The sequence below is a fragment of the Pongo abelii genome, chromosome 3, assembly GCF_028885655.2.
Source record: "Pongo abelii isolate AG06213 chromosome 3, NHGRI_mPonAbe1-v2.0_pri, whole genome shotgun sequence".
In the NCBI taxonomy this organism is placed as follows: domain Eukaryota; kingdom Metazoa; phylum Chordata; class Mammalia; order Primates; family Hominidae; genus Pongo; species Pongo abelii.
This window is the reverse complement of record NC_071988.2, coordinates 41,348,863-41,373,139: the sequence shown is the minus strand read 5'-3', so window position 1 is coordinate 41,373,139 and position 24,277 is coordinate 41,348,863. Positions and strand designations below refer to the sequence as shown.

General features: G+C 36.8%; 1 protein-coding gene across 2 annotated transcripts in view; it reads right to left on the bottom strand.

The window, feature by feature from the left end:
* The window catches only part of SLC30A9 (solute carrier family 30 member 9), a 99,217-nt gene that overhangs the window by 70,121 nt on the left and 4,819 nt on the right, over positions 1-24,277 (bottom strand). For both annotated transcript variants that reach the window (XM_063722642.1, NM_001131669.1), the window contains 1 exon segment: positions 14,747-14,911. In XM_063722642.1, the coding sequence (XP_063578712.1) occupies positions 14,747-14,911 (165 nt within the window).

Here is a 24,277-nt window from a genome sequence, read left to right as displayed (position 1 = left end):
TATTTATATCCTCATTCAATAACATTTCAGAGTTTATGAAGAATGGCTACATTTACTAAGCATTTAACATGTGCCATGTACTGTCCTATGCACTTTACAAATTATTTCATTTAATTGTCACAGAATTGCTCTGAGGAAAATACTATTATCTTCATCTTATGAGGAAACTGAAGCACAGAGATTATTATAACTTCCCCCAAAGTCACAGAGCCAGTTTTCCTTATTATGAGGAAACTGGGGCATAGAAAGATTTTGTAAATTCTCCCAAAGTCACGCAGCTAGTATTTTAAACATGGAGGCACAATTATTTTGATTACTCTATACTCTTAACCACTTTCCTGTATTGCCTGTGTTTAAAACAATATTTAATTTTATGTGTAGGTATTTGTGTAATTTTCTAGGTGGTAAAAAAAGAGTAGATACTGGATTACCAACATGAAGATCACTGGAACCTCCTGAAAACAGCGGTTTCTGGACAAGAATGGGAATGGACACAGTAGTTGAGGAGAAAATAGGAGATTAAATGGAAGCGGTATTTGGACTCTCAGCAGGGCTGAAGAGAATGAATCAAGGAAAGGTTGACTGCATTTTACATAGAGATGGGAATGATGCAATAGCCACAAAGAAAATATAAAGTAGGCTAATAGGATAATCCCAAAAGCAAAGTCCTTGAGCAGATGAGGTAGTAGGGGATTCAGAATATAAGTCTCTGAAAACATGGAATGAAACAGAAATTAACTAATTCCACATATTTAGATTATGAGTTCATTTAAATGATATGGAATACCACTAAGTCTGACTACTTAACTGTGGTACATTTGTACTTCTGCCATCTTATTGTTTTCAGTTTACCATCTTGTTTTCTTTGCTTTTATTTTTATTTCGCTTTTCCTGCCATCTCCATCTCTTAGATTGAAAAAGTTTTCTATATTCTCCTCCCATCCAATCCCCCAATTGCTATTTGGAATTTATAAGACTATATTTCTATTGTTTAACATTATTTAAAAAAAAAACTTTTTATTATTAATTTTTTGGGTTTTTGTTTAAATTTGCTTTTATATTTTAATTTTTTATGGGTACACAGTAGGTTTATACATTTATGGGGTACATGAGGTATTCTGAAACAGGCATACAAAGTGCAATAATCATATCAGGGTAAATGGAGCATCGATCATCTCAAATATTTATCGTTTGTATTATAAACAACCCAATTATACTATTTTAGTTATTTTTAAATGTACAATAAATTATCGCTGACTGTAGTCACCCTGTTGTGCTATCAAATACTAGATCTTATTCATTCTATCTAACTGCCGTTTTGTACTCATTAACCATCCTCACTCTCCACCTCCCACTATTCTTCCCAGCCCCTAGTAACCATCATTCTACTCTCTCTCTCCATGAATTTACTTGTTTTAATTTTAGCTCTACAAATAAGTGAGAACGTGCCGTTTTTCTTTCTGTGCCTGCCTTATTTCACTTAACGTAACAACTTCCAGTTCCATCCATATTGCTGCAAATGACAGGATCTCATTCTTTTTTATGCTTAAATAATACTCCATTGTATATATAGACCATATTTTCTTTATCCATTCATTTGCTGATGGACACTTAGCTTGCTTCCAAATCTTGGCTACTGTGAACAGTGCTGCAATAAACATGGGAATGCAGATAGCTCTTCTGATATACCAATTTCCTTTTTTTTTTTTTTTTTTTTTGAGACAGAGTCTCACTCTGTCGCCAGGCTGGAGTGCAGCGGCATGATCTCAGCTCACTGCAACCTCCGCCTCCTGGGTTCAAGCGATTCTCCTGCCTCAGCCTCCTGAGTAGCTGGGACTACAGGCGCATGCCACCACACCCAGCTAATTTTTTGTATGTTTTCCTTTCTTTTGGGAATATACCTAGCAGTGGGATTGCTGGTAGTTCTATTTTTGGTTTTTTGAGGGTCCTCCAAATTGTTCTTCATAGTAGCTGTACTAATTTACATTCCTACCAACAATGTACAAGGGTTCCCTTTTCTCCACATCTTCACTAGCATTTGTTATTGCCTGTGTTTTGGATAAAAGCCTTTTGAACTGGAGTGAGATGATATCTCATTATAGTTTTGATTTGTACTTCTCTGATGATCAATGATGTTAAGCACTTTTTCATACACCTTTCTGCCACTTGCATGTCTTCTTTTGAAAACGTCTCTTGAGATCTTTTGCCCACATTTTAATCAGATTATTAGATTTTTTCCCCATAGAGTTATTTAAGCTCCTTATATATTCTGGTGAGATCGATAGTTTGCAAATATTTTCTCCCATTTTGTGGGTTGTCTCTTCATTTTGTTGACTGTTTCCTTTGCTGTCCAGAAGCCTTTTAACTTGATGTGATCCCATTTGTCCATTTTTGCTCTGGTTGCCTATGCTTGTGTAACTCAAGAAATCTTTGCCCAGTCCAATGTCCTGGAGAGTTTCCCCAATGTTTTCTTTAAACAGTTTCATCATTTGAGGTCTTAGATTTCAGTCTTTACTCCATTTTGATTTGATTTTTGTATATGGCGAGAGTAGGGGTCTAGTTTCTGCATATGGATATCCAGTTTTCCCCAGCATCATTTACTGAACAGACAGTCCTTTCCCCAATGTATGTTTTTGGCACATCTGTTGAAAATGAGCTCACTGTTTATCTATGGATTCACTTATGGGCTCTGTATTCTGTTCCACTGGTCTATGTGTCTGTCTTTATGCCAGGAAAACAGCATAAAGGATTTAGGTTTAGTAACCTAAACCTATGCTGTTTAGATTATTAAAGCCCTGTAGTATAATCTGAAGTCTGGTAATATTCCTCCACAGTTTTTTTCTTGTTGCCCAGAAAGCAAAGGTGGGTAGGGGGTGATTTGCAGTAATATGTGGGAAAGAGTAAGAGGAAAAATAAATGTTACTTTAGAATTTCATAGTAATCTAAATGTCTTCCATCATACTATTATTATTATTTTTTTAAGAGTCAGGATCTTGCGATGTCACCCAGGCTGTAGTGCAGTGGTGAGATCATAGCTCACTGCCACCTCCAATTCCTGGGCTCAAGTGATCCCACCTTAGCTTCTCTAGTAGCTGGGACCAGAGGTGAACACTATCACACCAAAGTTAATTTTTAAATTTTTTGTAGAGATGAGGTCTCACTATGTTGCCCAGACTGGTCTCAAACTCCTGGGCTCAAGGGATCCTCTCACCTCAGCTTCTCAAAGTGCTCGGAGTACAGGTCTGAGTCACTGAGCCTGGTTATAGTATCAGGCCTCAGCCACTGAGCCTGGTTGATTATAGTTTTAGCACTTAATATTAAAAGAAAGTTTACTGCTTTATTATCAATAGTCAGTTTTACCAGGGCATTTTATCCATTTCTTGTTCTTCATTGTCTCTTGGATATTTCATCCCTTCTGTAACTCCAGGTTTCTTCTGCATCTTGCAGAAGTACGTGCTTTAATAGGTTTTTTTGTTTGTTTGTTTTTTAATGCGGAGGGGTTGATTAGTAAAATGACTCTCATCTTTGAGAGATGAAGACGGTTAATGGATTAAAAAAATAGAGTAAGACCTACTATTTGATAGCACAATAGGGTGACTATAGTCAGTAATAACTTAATTGTATATTTTAAAATAACTTACAGAATGTAATTGGTTTATAAATCAAAGGATAAATGCTTGAGGGGATGGATACCCCATTCTCCATCATGCGCTTATTTCACATTGCATGCCTGTATCAAAACATCTCATGTACTCCATATATACACCTACTATGTACCTCCCAAAATTTTAGAAAATAAGTTTTTTTAAAAATGACATTCATCTTTATATGTATGATAACATTCCTATTTTTACCTTCTATTACCTAGATTACCTAGATAATCTACAATGATTATCTAGATTACTATGGAATTCTAGAGTAGCATTTATTTTTCCTCTTACTCTTTCCTGGATATTACTCCAAATCGCTCCCCCATCTTTGCTTTCTGCATATTTTTGCAGGTAAAAAGTCTACTTCAGTAGAACAACAATTAGGCTGACAGTATTCTGATTTTTCTCTTTGTCAGCTTTTAAGTTGGGTTGTTTCGTGTTTTAGTTTTTAAATCTGTGGTTTCTCTACAAAGTGTCAGGGGTAGATTTCTTTTTATTTATCCTGCTTGGTACTCAAAACATATTTCTGATCTGAGAATTCCTGTTTTTCTAAAATTCTGAAAAATTCTCATCTCTCTTTATATATTGATTCCTCACCATTTCTCTACCTATTAAATGTAGGCTAGAGCTGCATGTTCTTACATGCTTTCAATTTTTGGAAAATCTTTTTGCCTTCCTATGTGCCTTCAGACTGAATCTGAATTTACTAACTCTCCTACTGATGATGACTATTTAGTCTACTACATTTTTACTTTAGCGGCTACACTTTCATTTCTAAGATTTCTAATTGTCTCCTTTTCCTAATTATTTGCTCTGGTTTTATTTCTGTAAGTTTGTGTTTCAAAACTCCCTGTCATTTTTAATGAATATGAGTCCTTCATTTAACCTTTTGAGAACACTAAACTTATTTTAAAGCAATTGAAGCTGTTATTTTAGCTTCAACTGGAATTAATTCACATTTGTTGATTCTGTTGGCTTTCGTAGCATTAGGATTCTTCACGTATTTTGAAATTTTAGAGTTCACCATCTTACCCTGAATAGGGTATATCCTTTCATTCTCCTCTTCACATTCTTGTGCTCAGAGTTCAATCTAATACCTCTATGCAAAACTCATATTGCTAGTTTGATCTCATATTGCCAGTTTGAAATTCCTTCCCTTTCAATCCAGTCTCTAAGCCAGGAAACAGCAAGTTTCAGTTCCTGGTTGATATGGTTTGGCTCTGTGTCCCCATCCAAATCTCACCTTGAATTATAATCCCCATAATCCCCATGTGTCAAGGGCAGGACCAGAAGGAGGTAATCAGATCATGCAGCAGTTTCCCCCATGCTGTTCTCATGACAGTGAGTGAATCTCACCAGATCTCATGGTTTTATAAGTGTCTTGCATTTCCCCTGTTTGCACTTATTCTCTCTCCTGCCACCCTCTGAAGAGGTGCCTTCTGCCATGATTTTAAGTTTCCTGAGGCCTCCCCAGTCATGTGGAACTGTGAGTCAATTAAACCTATTTTCTTCATAAACTACCCAGGCTCAGGTATTTCCTCATAACAGCATGAAAATGGACTAGTACACTGGTCTTTTCCTTGCCTCCCTAGGCCTACAGCTTCCTGTAAGACACAGCCTCAGGTAGCAACTGGAATTAGCTATTTTCAGCCTCCTTCTATGGGGTGGGTGGATAAGTTCAAATAGTGAGTCTGACTCCAGTACCTTGCTATTCAAATAGCACATGTAGCATATTACTCCAAACAAGCCAAACTCCTAGCTGCCATTCCCAGATTACAGACCCAGAGTCCAGATGCTTCTGTTCCATTTCTTTGATATAACATGTCTTTTTTTAGTCCAACTATGTCTTCAATTTTCTCTTTTTATACTTTATCTATTATTCCAATGAGTGGTTAGTAGAACAGGTGCCTCAAAGTATGTATTCACAATACCACTGTGATCAGAAGTTCTGCCTATCCATTGAGTTACCTCTTTCAAGGCTTGTACGAAGCAATTAAATGCCAATATATTCAGCACTAACAAAAGCAAAGCCCTATTTGAAATAAAAGCAAAATATTTTACAGGTAATTTTTAGTATATTTCTTGGCAATTGTTTTTCAGTGAAAACCACTGGGAAAATGACTAAATACTGTGTGTGTGTTTATTTTATTTTATTTTTTTTTGAGACAGGATCTTGCTGTGTTGCCCAGGCTGGAGTGTAGTGGCACAATCAGGGCTCACTGCAGCCTCAACCTGTTGGGCTCAAGTGATCCTCCCGTCTCGGTCTCCTGAGTAGCTGGGACTACAAGCACATGCCACCACACCTGGATAATTCTTTTATTTTTTGTAGAGACAGGGTCTCCCCATGTTACCTAGGCTGGTCTCAAACTCTTGACCTCAAGGGATCCTTCACCTTGGCCTCCCAAAGTGCTAGATTACAGGTGTGAGCCACTGCACTTGACCAAAACACACTATGTTTTGATATCTAAGGCATGTACAGAAAATCTAAAAAGGCTTTAAGTGTTTGCCAAATCCTAAGTAGGTTACGATGTCATACTGGTAAATTGAAGATAAGCTTAAAAACACTTCTATTTAGTAACTACATTTGACCTTAAAAAATTTAATTATCATGATTTTATTTTTGTCTCACTACACAGCAAGCAAATTCTAAAGTATCTTTATCTACAGAACCTACATATCCATTTCTTACAATTTAGCTTTGGGAAACAGAGAGCAGGGCAGAGAAGAGTGAAGGGAAAAAGGTGGAATAATATATTTTCAAAACTTACCTAATGTCCAAACAACTGATATCTACTGTCAAAAGTTTCAGAAACAACCCTAGTTTCTACAATGCTCAAAGTTATTGAACTTAATCATATAAAATGAGTTGCTTTAAGCTGTATATTTCTGGATATTCTTCTCACTACAAACTGTCTAGATGTTACTAAATATATAGTGTTATACAGCACAAACAAGAATGCTAGTAAATGGCTTAAACACATGTATGAATACTTATTTTACATAGCACCAACTTAATAAACTCACACTGCATCACTGGAGTAGAATCTTTATGATTTCAATCAGTAACCAAACATTCTATCCATGAATATCTCCAGACATTTGTTTTAAGCTCAAACCCTGGCTGTTTGCCACACATCTGCTGTCATTAGCAAAATTAAAACTAATTTTACTAAAATTTAACACATCTGAATGCTCCTTAAAAACTTAAGGATTCCTTAGCAAGTCTCTGCTTCTTAATGAGCTGTTCCTGACTTTATCATGGGATTTGAATTATTCAAAACTCAATCTCAAATCCTTAAATATACAAATTTCTTTCAATCAAGCAATTACTTGCACTCTATCTGATGGCTAACAAGGTCTAATGTGGCCTAAGCAAGTACTGAAAAATTGAGCCCAAAATAAAACTGTCAATAAACAATATACTTCTAATATAAGAAAATAAACTAACCTTTTTATTCCAGTCAGCAGAGAAAAAAGAAACTTAATCATGGATTTCAATTTGAAAGATTCTGAATGGTGGAACCGTATTAAATATTTTCCCCTGAGTCTGTGTTCACCTCTGCAGAGCATTATAACATATTTTACCCTTAATTATATTATTTCATCACTATTTCTTTTCCCTTAACTATGTTCTAATAAACATGCTTATTTCTGGAACTTAGGGACTCATTACACTCTGCATTCTTTCATTGCACAAAATCAAACTCTCAATCAATATTTACCCCAGCAGTTCTCCATCACCACAAAAGAAAGAGAAGAAATTGCACAGGTAAACCCAAAGGGAGGATGAGGCTTAGGAAGAAGAATGAAAAAAAGAACCATTAAATGTATACAGGTTTCTCAAGGAATCTGTAAAATCTTCCCCTGTGAAAGACATCTGACTAAAGGAAAAATGGTCCTGAAATGTTTATTATTCTTCCAACACTGTCTCTCCTGACACCAGATAGTCTGGATTTTCTCCAGCCACTCCTTCTCAAGTCTTCTTTGCAGGCTCCTCTTCTACCTGTCCCTCACCCATGTGGGGGATTTTGTACTAGAAGATCTCTCCTCACTCTAAACACTCTCCCTGCACTGTCTCAAACAGACCCATGGCTTCAGTTACCATCTATGTATAGGTAAAAACTCCTAAATCTTTAGTTCCAGGTTAGAACTCTAAGCATTCACTCACTTATAAATATTTATTATGTCCCTGCTATCAGCAAGACACTGAGGTTCATGCTGTCATGGAGCTTGCAAACATGTAGGTGATGAGGAAATAAAATACTGAAAACATCAATCAGGAGTAAGTGCTACCTAGGCCAAAAATTAAATTAGAGTAGTATTAAAGACTTACTGGGTGGCTACCTTAGGTTGAGTGATTTTAAAATGTCTCTATGCAGAGCTGACATTTAAACTGAGATATGAATGACCAGAAGAGGTTGAGCCATGTGAAGCAGGGCACCTTGGAAAGAGAATGCAACTAAAGCAAAGGCCCTATAACAACAAGCTTGCCATTTTCTCAGAACCAAAAGGAGAGTGCTTTGGCTGAAGCATAATGAACAAGCAAGAGAGTAGCAGAAGAAAATAAAGAGGAATATGGAAGCCAGATCAGCTAGAGAGAACTTAGAGAGTCAGAATAGTAAATTTTAATTTTATTCTAGCAGTCTTGGCTTTGTTCTGTGGGTAACTAGAGCCAATGGAGAGTTTTAATTAAAAAAGTGACATGATCTGTTTTTAAAAAGACCACACTTGTTATATGAAAAATGAACTACAGAAGGACAAGAATGGAAGCAGAGATCCCAAGGAGAATACTACCACAGTAAATCAGACAAGAGATAATGATGTCTTGAAGTAGGATAGTAGTTAAGATGTGTGACATCTTTTTTTATTTTTTTGAGATGGAGTCTTGCTCTGTCGCCCAGGCTGGAGTGCAGTGGCGCGATCTCAGCTCACTGCAACCTCTCTCTCCTGGGTTCAAGTGACTCTCCTGCCTCAGCCTCCCGAGTAGCTGGGACTACAGGTGCGTGCCACCATGCCCGGCTAATTTTTTGTATTTTTAGTAGAGATGCGGTTTCACCGGGTTAGCCAGGATGGTCTTGATCTCATGACCTCATGATCAGCCCGCCTCGGCCTCCCAAAGTGCTGAGATTACAGGCATGAGCCACCGCACCCGACCTGATGTGTGACATTTTAACAGATGATGCAGTGACTAGTAGATTCACTGGATAACCAACTGCCTATTGGTCACTGCATCATCTGTTAAGACCTTCCATAGGTACCTATAATTCGGATGTCCAAACCAAGCCATCATCTCATTAAAATATCCTCCAGCTCTGGTACTCCTAATTTTAGAAATCAATGAAATCATCTAGACAGTAACCAAGCATTGCCCTTGGCTTGACCCTCTTCTTCATCCCTCAAATTCAATTACTAAGTCCTAATTATTCAGCTCCTAGATCTCTTAAGGTCATCTACTCCTTTAAAAAAAAGCATTATCATTACCCTACTCCAGACCTTCATTTGTATTACTACATTCAATCTCCCTCCTTTGCAATATGTTTGACATTTTGCAACTAGTTATCTTTCTAAAACCTTAAATCTAATCAAGTACCTCCGCTACTTGTATCAATAATACTCTGTTATTCCCACTACCTACAAAACAAGTCCAAACTCCCAAACAAGACCCCGATCTGACTACTGCTTAACTCTTGCCATTTTCTCAGAACATGGCTGAGAAAAAGGGAGACTGCTTTGGCTGAAACATAATGAGCAAGCAAGAGAACAGTAGAAAAAAATTAAAAGGAATATGGAAGCTGGATCACCGTCTCTTGTACTTTCAACACTACCAACCCCACCACCAAATCCTCTATTCACTATTGCAGGAATTTTACCTCCTTTTTCCACCATTCACCACATATCAATACCTACTTTTTTTTTTTTTTGAGACACGGTCTCACTCTGTTGCCCAGGCTAGAGTGCAGTGGCACTACCATGGCTCACTGCAACCTTGACTTCTCAGGCTAATGTGACCCTCCTACCTCAACCTCTTGAGTAGCTGGGACTATAGGTGCACACCACTATGCCCAGCTGATTTTTGTATCTTTTTTGTAGAGACAGAGTTTCACCACCTTGCTCAGGCTGGTCACGAACTCCTGGGCTCAAGTGATCCACCCATCTTGGCCTCCCAAAGTGCTAGAATTTCAGGCGTGAGCCACCACACCTGCCCAATACCTACTTTTCTTTCATGTCTCCAAGTAGGTATCATTTCCTTATGGAAATCTTTGCTAACCACTCAAGACTCGGTTAAGTGCCTCTCCTATGTGCCCCTGCAGCACAATGAATTTCCCCTATCACAGTATGGTTATCCCTCAGTATTTTTTGGGGATTGGTTCCAGGACCTCCCTGTAGATACCAAAATCCATGGATGCTCAAGTCCACCTTATAAAATGGTGCAGTATTTGCATATAACCTATGCGCATCCTCCCATGTACTTTAAATCATCTCTAGATTACTTATAATACCTAATTCAATGCAAATGCTAAGTAAATCGTTGTTACACTGTATTGTTTAGGAAATAATGACAAGAAAAATGTCTGTATATGTTCAGTACAGATGCAGCCATCCATTTTCCCCCAAAATCTTTTAATCCTTGTTTGGTTGAATCCACAGATGCAGAACACATGAATACAGGGCTAAATGTTACAATACAATATTTGTTTGCTTAATTTTCTGCTTCAGTAATCAACTCTGAGTCATTCTCATTTGCTGCCATACAAAAAATGCTCAATAAATACTTCTTGAGTAAATTAATGAATAAATGAATAAAGGACTTCCTTTAATGCTTCCTTTTATTGTACCCCAAGCAAAATCTTTTTAAATGTATTGTCAGTCTAGCAAAAAATGACATGAAAAGGGCAAAAATGAAGTGAAAGCAGAACCTCTACAGAATAAATGAACACATCAAAGCCAGCTTTCCCCCGATTTCTACTGAAGCTTGGATTCTTTGAGCTTATTTCTACCTCCAGAGCTACAAGGGGCATGGAAGACCAGAGAATAAGACTAGGTTCTGCCCAAGATAAGGAGTCTAACAGGGGACACTGAGGTAAAAAGCCACATCCATGGGATCACTATGAACTAGAAATAAATAATACACATAGAAGGGAACAGCAAGTAAACTGGCCTATCTGTATTTTGGTGAAGAAATAAATACTCCTCTGAAAAAATACTCCTCTGAAAATCCTACAGACAAGTGAACCCTAACACAAGTTACAGTCTGAATTCACAATGTAAATCTAAAGCAGAGAACTGAATTTAATGTGGTCCCAATAATGCTACTGGAGAGTAGCACACAAAAGCAAAAACAAACCCTTCCAGGCAGAAAGTCATTTTCAGTCCAGATAAACATCAAATACTTTCAAGATACAAAAACATCATGGAAAATGAACAACTCACAGTTATAAAACACAGGTATGACATCATGAATAAGAGCAAAAAAGGGAAGAAAAGCCTCATATAGTGAGAAACAAAAAGATTTCATATAGCAGAATTTTCTGTTAAAAATATAAAATAGCTATGTTTAATGTATCTAATGTAATAAAAGTTAAGTCTGAAAATACAACCAAGGAATTAAAGACCAACCAAGCAAGGTAAAAAAACAATTTCTAGAAATGAAAAATATGGCCAGTTTTTGGAAGGCTGAGGCAGGAGGACTGCTTGAGCCCAGGAGTTCAAGACCAGCCTGGGCAACACAGGGAGACCTTGTCTCTACAAAATATAAAAATAAATTAGCTGGGCATGGCAGCACACACCTGTTTTCTCAGCTACTTACGGGGCTGAGGTAGGTCGAGCCCAGGAGGTCAAGGCTGCAGTGAACCATGATCACACCACTGCACTCCAGCCTGGGCAACAGAATGAGACTTGGTCTCAAAAAAAAAGAAAAATATAATCATTTAAGTTAAAAACCCAACACACATAATCAACCAGCATATTAGAGGCAACTAAAGAGGAAATTAGTGATCCTGGTAGACCTGAAGAAATAATACAGAATGCAGGCCAGAAAGGTAAAGAAATAGAAAATATGATAGAGAGGTTTAGAGACATGAAAAACATAAGATGATGTAACATATTTCTCTTTTTTTTTGAGGCGGAGTCTGGCTCTGTCGCCCAGGCTGGAGTGCAGTGACACTATCTCGGCTCACTGCAAGCTCTGCCTCCCGGGTTCATGCCCTTCTCTTGCCTCAGCCTCCCGAGTAGCTGGGACTACAGGTGCCCGCCACCACACCCGGCTAATTTTTTGTATTTTTAGTAGAGATGGGGTTTCACCATGTTAGCCAGGATGGTCTCAATCTCCTGACCTCGTGATCCACCCACCTCGGCCTCCCAAAGTGCTGGGATTACAGGCGTGAGGCACCATGCCCGGCCGATGTAACGTATTTCTAATTGAAGTTCCAGAAGGAGATAATACAGAAATGGGAAGATGTAATATATGAAGGGATAATAAGAGAACTGTAGAATTCCACAATTGTAGAAAAATATCAATCCTCAGATCCAGGAAGCCCAACAAATCTCAAGTAGAATAAATACAAAGAAATACATACCTAGTTATTTCATAATAAAACTGCCATTTATGCCGAAGAAAAAGACTTTCAAATTAAAGTTAATCAAATTTTAAAATGCTGTCAAATAGAAAAAATATACAAACAAAGGCATAATATCTGACTTCTCAACAATTAGTGGAAGCCAAAAAACAATCAAGTAACATCTTAAATGTGCCTTTCCCATAAAAGATCCTCACCTAAATGAACTTCTATAGGATGCGCATCAGACAGGAAGATCAGACATAAGAAAAGGTGGCTAACAAAGATTCTGAATAAATCTAAGCAAGCAACAATGTATACTTTATAGCAGAGAAAGAGCAGAATAGACAGAAAATATTAGCCAACAAATAGCACATAAGTTGGAGGAGGTGATCAGAATTAAAGCACTCTAAAGCTTTTGTGTTTTTCAGAAGGAAAGTAAATTTATCAATTAACTTTAGGCTTTGAAGTACAGACACAGGTCTAAAACTTTCAAATAAGAGAAAGAGAATAGAGGAGAAAGGATGATGGAATGAGAAAAAAATTAAAGGCAAAAAAGGAATTTAAGAAAACAGGACAAGGAAACATGATAAAATGGTAGAAATATGTTTAACTATATCAGTGATTACAGTAAATGTAAACTGCCTAAACTTCCAGTTAAAAGACAGAGATGATCATATTATGACAAAATTAAGTTAAAATCAAAGGATGGGAAAATAGTAACCAAAAGAAATGTAGTGGAGAGCTCACTAAAGAAAAACAGTAGCTGCACAATGATAGAGGGTATAATTCATCAGTGTTATGTAATAATTCTAAATATGTATGTATCTAATGACAGCCTCAAATTATAAAAAACAAAAATTTACAGAACCATAAAAAAAGACCATCGAATCTACTATCAGAGTGTGATACTCCAACATCTCCCTTGGTAATAATGAATTTTTAAAACAGGACAAAGATCTGTACTGAACAACTAAAAATAAGAATTGATGTGTATAAACACCACACCAGCAATTAAAAATACACGTTATTTTCAAGCACAGGAAAACCATTCAGAAAAATTGACCAACTGCTAAACCAAAATGTTACACTCAACAAATTTCAAGACTGAATCAATACAGACCACATTTTGTGAAATACATTAAATGCAAAAAGACAAACAAAAATTCCATCTCTCTGTAAATTTAAAATGATACGTTAACAACTAAAAAGTATAGAAGAATCACAATAGAAATAAGAATACATTTAGAATTACAAATAATAAAAATATTATATATCAAAACTGTGGGATGTGTTATCATGGCTTAAATGTCTACTTCAGAAAGGAAGGAAAGGTTAATATTAATAAACTAAGTATCTAACTGACAATTAATAACAGAATGACAGAACCAGAAAACAAGAGATGCTAGTGAGGCTGCAGAGAAAAGTCAATACTTAATACACTGCTAGTGGGAATGTAAGTTAGTTCAGCCACTGTGGAAAGCAGTTTGGAGATTTCTCAAAGAACTCCAGCAATCCCATTAGAGAGTGTATATCAAAAAGAAATAAATTATTCTACCAAAAAGACACATGCACTCATATGTTCACTGCAGCACTATTCACAATAGCAAAGACTTAGAATCAACCTAGGTGTCCATCAATGGTGTATTGGATAAAGAAAATATGGTACATATACACCATGGAATACCATGCAGCCACAAAAAGGAATGAATTATGTCCTTTGCAACAACATAGATGTAGCTAGAGGCCATTATCCTAAGCAAATTAACACAGAAAACAAAAAACCAAGTACCACATATTGTCACTTATAACTAGGAGCTAAACACTAGGTACACATGAACATAAAGATAGCAAAAATAGGCACTGGGGACTACTAGATGAGAGAGAGAGAGAGGGCAGCAATGGTTGAAAAACTATTTGGTACTATGCTGACTATCTGGGTGATGAGATCAAGTGTACCCCATACCTCATCATCACACAAAATACCCATGTAACAAACCCTCACATGTACCCTCCTGAATCTAAATAAAAGTTGAAGTTATAAAGCAATAAAACAAAGAAAAAAACAATGACTGAACAAACCCAAAAAAAGGCAGAAAGGAGGCTATAATTAAAAAGCGAAAATTGATGAAATAGGATACAAACATATAATGGTTCAAAGTAAAAAAAATTACTTGGAAAAATAATAAAAGACAAACCTCTGGGAAGACTAGCCAAGAAAATAAGACAAATATTAGGAATGAAAAAAGGACATAACTACACATGCTATTGGGAGTAAACAGGGAATATTATTATACACTTTATACCAATAAATTAAAATTTTAGTTTAAGTAGATAAGTAGATAGTTTTTTGTATAAAACTGAGTCAAAAAGAAATAGAAAAAATAAAGAAATTAAATAAGTGGTTTAATAGTTTCCACAAAAAAAACATCAGTCCAGACAGTATTATAAGTAAGTTCAATCAAACATCCAGGGAACAAATAATTTTACACAAACTATTCCAATACACAGAAAAAAGTACATTAAAAAAATTACACATACCTGTTTCAAATGATGGTACTTTTTCCACTCTGAGTGTTTGTGATCCCTGTCCTTCTTTCTGAACATCTGTGGAGTACAACTTTACTTGACTCAGTGTACCAATATATGGATGACTACAGGGAACCATGTTTGAAAAGCTTCCAAATGTCACTAAATTCTGCCACTCTAAAAGAAAAAATATATATACTTTAATTTCAAACCAAGTCCTAGCTGCATAATTAATTGCCAAGCCACCCTCTCCAGAGGTGTTTCACTGCTTCTAGGTACACAGGAAATACATTTTGTAAAGAAAAATTAGTGACAACATTCTAATTTTCTCTAACTTGTAAACTTATTTGGAAATTTTAAAAAATATAAAAAATCAAATAAAATATTTATGCTATTCAGGTATTTTGAAAGGTATATAGTACATAATAGATACTCTTTATTTTGCATGCTGGTTGCAAGCTAAAAAAATGTTGGCATAATTACTTTTCAGAATAAAGGACTCTGGGTCAGGAAGACTTCCTACACAAAATTATCCTGTGTCCTTCTTCCACTAGCTAAAGATTTATTCCTCTTTCATTTCACAATCAATAAGTGAATTATATTAATCATTCATTCATACTGTCACCGATTTTTTAATCAGATAATTAGATCAACATTTGGTGAGATGCCTCAGTAAATGGGGAATTTTAATTGAGTGAAGAATAGAAGACTAATTACAAAGCACTTCAGCTGCTTCATCTGGGTTGACTGCGAGCTTTGAAGGGCTCAAATACAGAAGGAAAATATATTGCACAATTTACCCAAGTACTAGAAAACCAAATTTGTCCCTATCTTCCTGCGACCCTCCTTCTCTTTTATTTTTTACTGTCAGTACTGAGAATTTCTCTTTTTGAAAGAACCCAAAAACCCTATCTAGATAGCATTCATATATTTTGTAAAGTTTTAGGTGAAATCAAATTACATCATTACAGATAGTCAAGTTTTTCCAAGGATGGAGGGTTGAGCACTTAAGAGTTGAAACTTTTCTAACTGCTTAATAATGATCTTCCAAAAATGTTAATTCATGAATTGTGTGTGCAGATATATGCATTCTGGAAGAAAAGCCATTTCTTAATGGCTGAGAGAATTCATCAGGAACATAAATTATTGTGAATGTTGAAGATAATATGAAAAGCACAAAGGGCATAAGGGAACATAAGTATTCACTCAAGTTTCAGGCCTAGAACTTATTTTCTTGAAAAACTTTCTGATGTGAACTGATTCTTTTACTTATTTGGGAAACTGTGGAAGGCCCTATAATGTTTTTGGTCATTTGTGTCTATTTTTTAAAGGGTCAGTAAAGCAAATATAACAGCAGAAGATTCCTACACATTAAAATATGCTGCCTACTAGCAAAAACAGTAAATATGGGCTAAAGCAGATTTTCATAGGAAACACACTCCAGAAAAGCATCTTCTTCATCCTGGCCACTGGTGTTCTGACTGTTCAGCCCTATTCAAAATATCTTCTGTAATTATTACCTGACAAAGACAATATGCCACTAACTTTTTTTTTCACACACTGATGAAATATTTTCATAGAATTTGTGCTAAGATGTTTAAAGAGGGATTACTCCACAGTTTAAAAGTCCTTCCTTGGAAGACGACCCATTTCCATGACTTGATGCTAGATTTTTTTTCAGTGTTCTCTTTTGTTTTTAAAATGTTACAGAAAATCTCAAACGTATGCAAAGGTAGAAAAACCAGCACAATAAACCGCCACGTACCCATTGCCTACTTTCAACAATGATCAACTCATGGACAATTTCATCTCATCTCTACCTGCACCAATATTAATTTGAAGCAAATCTCAGATATAATTTCATCCATAAATATTTCAGTATGTATTTATAAGAGACAAAAACTTTAACACAACCATAACACCATTACCAGAAATTTAAAAAAAACCTTAATATCAAATATTCTCAATTTCAAATTTCCACTTGTTACAAATGTTACAATTTTTTTCCAGTTTCTACGTGAATAGGTCCAGATAAAGTCCACATATTGGGACTAATTGAGATGTCTCTTAAGTCTCTTTTAAGCTACAGAATGCCTTTTTTTCTTTTTTAACTGCAATTTTTATGTTGAAAAAGCCAGGTTGTTTGTCCTGAATTTTTGTCCTGGTAGTTTCCCAGGCTGAATTTTGCTGACTGAATTCCTATGGTATTGTTTAGCCCATTCTTCTGTATGTTCTATAAATCAATGGCTGTAAAGGCTTTATCTAACTTCAGGCTCTTTTTATTAGGCCAACACTACTTTGTTAAGTGGTGATGAGTTCTTTCATCAGGAACCACACAGTAACTGGTTGATTTATTTGTGATAATAGTGTCTACTGTTCTTCAATGCTTAGAATCATTTATTCATTAGGTGGTTACAAAATGATGATACCAATTTTATTACTCCTTCATTTACTACTCAGAATATTTCTACAAAGAGAAAATATCCATCATTTATTGGTTATTCAGAAAAGTAGTTCATATAGGAAAGTCAGACTAAATGCTTCTTTCCCTTTATTTACCAGTTCTCAAAATAATACGTTAATTACCCAAGGTCCTGTAATAGTGACACATTTTTAATTTGTGTGTATATCATTACAACTTCATAAATTTAAACATTACTTGGCATTTTTCAATCTAGTTTAGTCATTATCCTGACTAATGCTCAAACTGTTCTATTTTGGGCCAGTAGAGGCCTCTTAAAATTGACTCCTAAGTGCTTTTGACACTATCTTCACAATCTTTGATAGCTTTCTTGCTGGCTGTTTTGAAAAGTCCTTAATTTTTAACACCAGTAGAAATTCAGGTAACAGCAACTTTAAAAGTACACATTTGGCATTTATACAAGACAGAAAATGGCACATACATTTACCACCTTTAATACTGTATATTATAAAAACTATACTGGAGCACATTTAACTCAATAAAACAAATATAATACCTAACACATAGCAACAGAAACACAACCACTGGTTAAAGAATTACTGAATTCCGCAGGGTGCAGTGGCTCACTCCTGTAATCCCAACACTTTAGGAGGCCAAGGTGGGCAGGTCACGAGGTCAGGAGTTCGAGATCAGCCTGGCCAACATAGTGAAACCCCGTCTCTACTAAAAATACAAAAAAATTAGCCAGACGTGGTCGTGGGCGCCTATAATCCCAGCTATGCGGGAGGCTGAGGCAGGAGAATCACTTGAACCCAGGAGGCGGAGGTTGCAGTGAGCCAAGATCGCACCATTGCATTCCAGCCCGGGTGACAGTGTAAGACTCCATCTCAAAAACAACAAAAAAAGAATTGCTGAATTCATTAATTCCAGTAAGCAAAGAGATAGTGAAAAATATTACCCACCATTAATATTGTTTTTTCAAGGTGACTTCTAAACAAGCTACACATCGAAGTCTTTACTCTGGCACTTACTATTCTACTGGCCTGGACAAGAACTTTCTTATGGCTGTGTATACAAGGGCTGTGTCTTCAAGACTGCAGAGTTACTAGTATCTTATCATCAGTCTACTCAGAACAGCCACACTTCTCCATGTTTATTTTTCTCTCATGGCCTCTGTAGCTAGTGACCTAATGGCCACTGCCAGTGATCACTACTTGTCCTCTCTCTCTCCAATCTGGTTTGTCACCTACCACTTACTCTGGCTTCCAGAGAAAATCTGGCCATCATTTTTAGGCTACGAATAACAACAAAAAGACACTCCTTTTCTCTCATACAAACTGACAACTCAGTCTACTGTATATGTTGCTTCTGCAACAACAACTAAAAATAAACAAAAAGATTTCTTGCAACGTGAGTTTATTTCTGGCTAATTTCAGAGCCAGAGTCAAGCTTGCAGCCTGTCTTCTAGATTTCAGTCTCCTTACTTAAGAGACTATGTCAATAATTCTTTCCCAAAATTTCTAAGGCAGTAATATATGAAAGCTAAATAACTGTTAAAGAGGTTACTAAGAGGTTATATAACCTTTTAAAGAGGTTATTAAGTGTGAATTTAAAATACATAATATAGAATGCAAAGATGATTCCTCATAGTATTACTTATCACAGGAAAAAACAGAAACAACTCAAATGTTCCCTAATAGAAGAATGATTAAGTTACGGCAGATAACTATACTTTTATTATGTATTCATTAAAAACTTTTAATAACAAGGAAAAACACTCATGTTATAATGTTGCGTGAAAAAAAGCAGGAGACTTATACAGTATGATTTCAACTACTAAAAATGTGGTGAAATATCTGAATTATGCATAGTTTTTACTTTATACCTTATACTTTCCCTGTATTAAAAAGATGCTCATAATAATAAAAAAAAAACCCTAAGAATGTATCCATGGCTAAATCATCTGGAACTTCATTAAGGTCTTATTAACATCATCATCACAATTTGTAATATAGTCTACCATTAACAGATTGACTATCTCTGGTTTACTTTAATCCTTTCAGCTAGCCAAAACTACAGGAAAATCCTTTTTATCCTTAATCATGTAGCAAGCAAAAGTGTGACCTGGATGGAGTAGCTCAGTCTAGAAGACCACTGCTGATGTAACTTTTCTCCAGAGCAGAGTAAGAAACAGAGAATCTTTTTTTTTTTTTTTTTGAGTTAGGAAACAATAGGAGATGATGACAACTTCCTAGACTGCATCTTGACATACATCTCTACTGCCTTGCTTAATTCTATTTTTTCATATTTATTTATTTATTTATTTATTTATTTATTTGAGATGGACTCCCACTCTGTCATCCAGGCTGGAGTGCAGTGGCGTGATCTCAGCTCACTGCAACCTCCACCTCCCGGGTTCAAGTGATTCTCCTGCCTCAGCCTCCCGAGTAGTTGGGATTACAGGCTTGTGCCACCACGCCTGACTAATTTTTGTATTTTTAGCAGAGATGTAGTTTCACCATGTGGGCCAGACTGGTCTTGAACCCCTAACCTGAGGTAATCCACCCTCCTTGGCCTCCCAAAGTGCTGGGACTACAGGCGTGAGCCACCGCACCCAGATGTGTTTTTCTGAGACAGGGTGTTGCTCTGTCACCGAGGCTGGGGCAGTAGTGCAATCATGGTTCACTGCAGCCTCAACCTCCCCGGCCTCAGGTGGTTTTCCCATCTCAGCCTCCTGAGTAGCTGGGACCACAGGCGTGTGCCACCCTACCTGGCTACATTTTTAAATATTTTTTTTGTAGAGATGGGATTTTGCCATGTTGCCCAGGCTGGTCTCAAACTCCTGGACTCAAGTTATCTACCTACCTTGGCCTCCCAAATTTTGCTGGGATTGCAGGCGTGAGCCACTACGCCTGGGCAAGAGTGATATTTTAAAAACACTCCTCTTTTTCTAAGCCTATGGCATAAAATACTCAAATTTCGGCCAGGTGCAGTGGCTCATGCCTGTAATCCCAGGACTTTGGGAGGCCAAGGCAGGCGGATCACCTGAGGTCAGGAGTTTGAGACCAGCCTGACCAACATGGTAAAACCCTGTCTCTACTAAAAATACAAAAATCAGCCAAGGCGTGGTGGCTAACACCTGTAATCCCAGCTACTTGGGAGGCTGAGGCAGGAGAACTGCTTGAACCCAGGAGGTGGAGGGTGCAGTGAGCCGAGATCTGCCATTGTACTTCAGCCTGGGCAACAAGAGCAAAACTCCATCTCAAAAAAAAACCACAAAAAATAAAAAAATTCAAATTTATTTTCATACCACCCCACCATACCCTAGACACAACAGGTTTCTTTCTGCTTCTTAAAACTATTTGTCTGGGCCAGGCGCAGTGGCTCACACCTAAAATCCCAGCACTTTGGGAGGCAGAGATGGGTGGAATGCTTGAGCTCAGGAGTTCGAGACCAGCCTGGGTAACACGTTGAAACCCAGTCTCTAACAAAAATACAAAAATTAGCTGGGCATGGTGGCGCTAGCCTGTGGTCCCAGCTACTCAGAAGGCTGAAGTGGGAGGATCACTGGAGCCCAGGAAGTCAAGGCTGCAGTGAGCTGTGATCTTGTCAGTGCACTCTAGCCTGGGTGACAGAGCAAGACCCTTTCTCAAAAACACATACATATATACATACTAGTCTGATCTTTACAGTTCCTCTTTACTCTTCCCAAATTGCTCTTTCTCCCAGACCTTTACATGGCTTGCTCATTTTCATCTTTCATGCCTAGGCTCAGTCATCACCTCAGAAAAGCTGGAGTCCCAGGCCATCTTATCGAATGAAATAGCCCGTCCTGGCTACTTTCTAGCCCATCATCCTGCCTATCTCTTCTATGGCACTTTAAATATATTTATTTCTGGTGGAAGAAAGATGGAAACCATCCACCTTGTTCAGCACTACACTATCAGCAACTATAATGCCTGGCATCTAATGCTGAATGATTCTCATTCACAAAAACTCTAGGAGGCACATACTACAGTTAGCTTCATTTTATACTTAAGTACAATAAATTCTATCATGAACTTGATCTGCATAGAATCTTCCTGTCGGCCTGCCTAAATGGTCTTTTTTTTGGTGTGAGGGGACGGAGTTTTGCTCTTGTTGCCCAGGCTGGAGTGCAATGGCACGATCTCGGCTCACTGCGGCCTCTGCCTCCTGGGTTCAAGCAATTCTCCTGCCTCAGCCTCCCAAGTAGCTGGGATTACAGGCACCTGCCACCATGCCCAGCTAATTTTTTTGTGTTTTTAGTAGAGACAGGTTTTTGCCATGTTGGCCAGGCTGGTCTAGAACTCCTGGCCTCAGGTGATCCACCCACCTCGGCCTCCCAAAGTGCTGGGATTACAGGTGTGAGCCACCACACCCAGCCCTAAATGGTCTTTTATAACTGTCAATGCTCTTAATCAGACTAAGAATTTAACTTTTATCCCCAGCAGAGGTCCCTCCTCCTCCCCAACCTCTTTAAACAACTAAGAGCATTGACAGTCTAAATGGTCTTTTTTTTTGAGACCGCATCTGACAGGTTCAAGCAATTCTCCTGCCTCAGCCTCCTGAGTAGCTGTCATTACAGGCACCCGCCACCATGCCTAGCTAATTTTTGTATTTTTAGTAGAGACGAGGTTTCACCATGTTGGCGAGGCTGGTCTTTTGTAACTGTCAATACTCTTAGTTATTTAAAGAGGTTGAGGAGGAGGAGGGACCTCTGCTGGGGATAAAAGTTAAATTCTCAGCCTACTTTTCTTATGACAATAAATACTAGCAGATTAGAGACAATAATAACAGAGTATGTTTGATTTCTATTTTCTATTTAAAAATTACACTTTTATTAATTTCAGTGTTCATCTAGTATACTTAAGTGTCTTCCCCTCTCGAATTTTTGCCAAATGAGGCAAGGTATAAATACATGAAAAAAAGAAATATGTGCTCTATCCTAACCCAAAGAACTTTTTATAAAAAAGGATATACTTACTACAGAAACTAAGTAACATTTTTATTCTTTAGAAGTATATGTCTACTATAGATCATTTGTAAAACACAAATAAAAAAATTTTTAGAGAAACTCACTGTTAATATCACAGTATATATTTTTACTGTATTTTTCTACAGTTTTTACCTAATAACACAAGAGTATTTTCCATGTCACTATTCTTCTAAATTATAACTTCTTTTTTTTTTTCTTTTGAGATGGAGTTTCACTCTTGTCACCCAGGCTGGAGTGCAGTGGCACAATCTCAGCTCACTGCAACCTCCGCCTCCTGGGTTCAAGTGATTCTCCTGCCTCAGTCTCCCAAGTAGCTGGGATTACAGGCGCCTGCCACCATGCCCAGCTAATTTTTGCATTTTTGGTAGAGATGGGGTTTCACCATGTTGGCCAGGCTGGTCTCGAACTCCTGACCTCAGGTGATCCACCCACCTCGGCCTCCCAAAGTGTTAGGATTACAGGCATGAGCCAACACACCCGGCCCTGAATTATAATTTTAAAAAAAAATGGTTGTATACATCACCAGCCCATAATAAATGTATCACAATATATTTCAGTTTCCAACTCTCCATAACTATGAACTACCAATTTATTACTATAATAAACTTATGCAAACATTTTAATATGTATTTTGATTATTTCTTTAAAGTAAATCCTTCTGAGTAAAAACTGTTAGGTCAGAGGGCATAAACCGTTTATGTTTTCAATCAGTAGTTAAGAGAGCTGCTGTTTTCCCACACCCTCAACATCAGGTATCATCATTATGAAAAATTCGGCCAAAATGAAATAGGCAGTGAGAAGTAAAACCCTTTAAAGTCTCTGTTTTTCAGTAAGTATGGAACATTTTTGCATTTTTATTGGCCACTTGAACAACTTTATGAACTTTGTATTCAATTCCTTTGTCCATTTTCCTACTGGAATGTATACTGGTTTGTAAAAATTCTTTATAACTTAGATACTAACTCTAACTACACTATCTAATTGAGTAGTCACTGTTTACTGAGCACTTAAAACGTGGTTAGTCTGAACTGTGATGTGCTGTAAGTGTAAAATACTCACTGGGTTTTAAAGACAGTACAAAAAGATGATGTAAAATACTTCAATAATTTTGATATTGATTACATGTTGAAATATTTTGAATATACCTAATAAAATAGTATAAAATTTTATATATTATTAAAATATATTAATTTCGTTATTAAAATTAATTCTAGAATATATTAAAATTAATTCATCTTTAATTTTGCTTTTTTTAATACGGCTATCAGACAACTCAAAATTACAAACAGGGCTCTCATATTTCTTTTAGACAGTTTCTATTTTGCCTTTAAAGGCATTTCTCATTTTTAAGTATTCAAGCAATCCCTCAAGGTTTCCTCCTCTTCTTCTGCTTTACAAGCTTTTCCCAGCCACAGGCATTTTAGAAGCATAAACTAAACCTTACTTCTAGACAAATGAAAACAACTGTTTTTAGATTTTCTTTCTCCAAAAGTTCTTCAAATAGTCTTCTCACATGCATCCAATTTAAATAGTACTCTTTTTCTAAATGATTTTTAAATTTTGCCATAATAATGGTTGCCCTTTTAAGAAATGCTTCATTACTGAAACTAAATTTTCAGTTATTTTTAAAAACCTACTAAGCATTTTTAAGTGTGAAAAAACATTTTAATTTTTTGCAGTAATAAACATTCCAAACAACTTCGCAAAGTCATTTTGACCACTAAGATAGGTAATAATTATCTGTGTTTCACAGACAGATGAGACAAAGAATATATAATTTTCAACATGATGACAGCTACACAGAAGAGGGATTACAAATTACACTGTTTCTACTCCTTTTTGCCAACACTTAAAGGGCAGTTTAGACTAAATTTAACAGCCACTGTAACTTCAGTGTAAAATGCCAAAATTGCTTGGTTAATAGAAACAATTGTGTTAGAAACTTACTTGGGGATTCTGGAGTACAGTATAAACATATGATTCATTTTTCTTTTTCTTTTCTTTTTTTTTTTTTGTTTTGAGACAGGTCTCACTCTGTCACCCAGGCTGGAGTGCACTGGCATGCTCAAGGCTCACTGCAGCCTCAACTTCCTGGGCTCAAGCG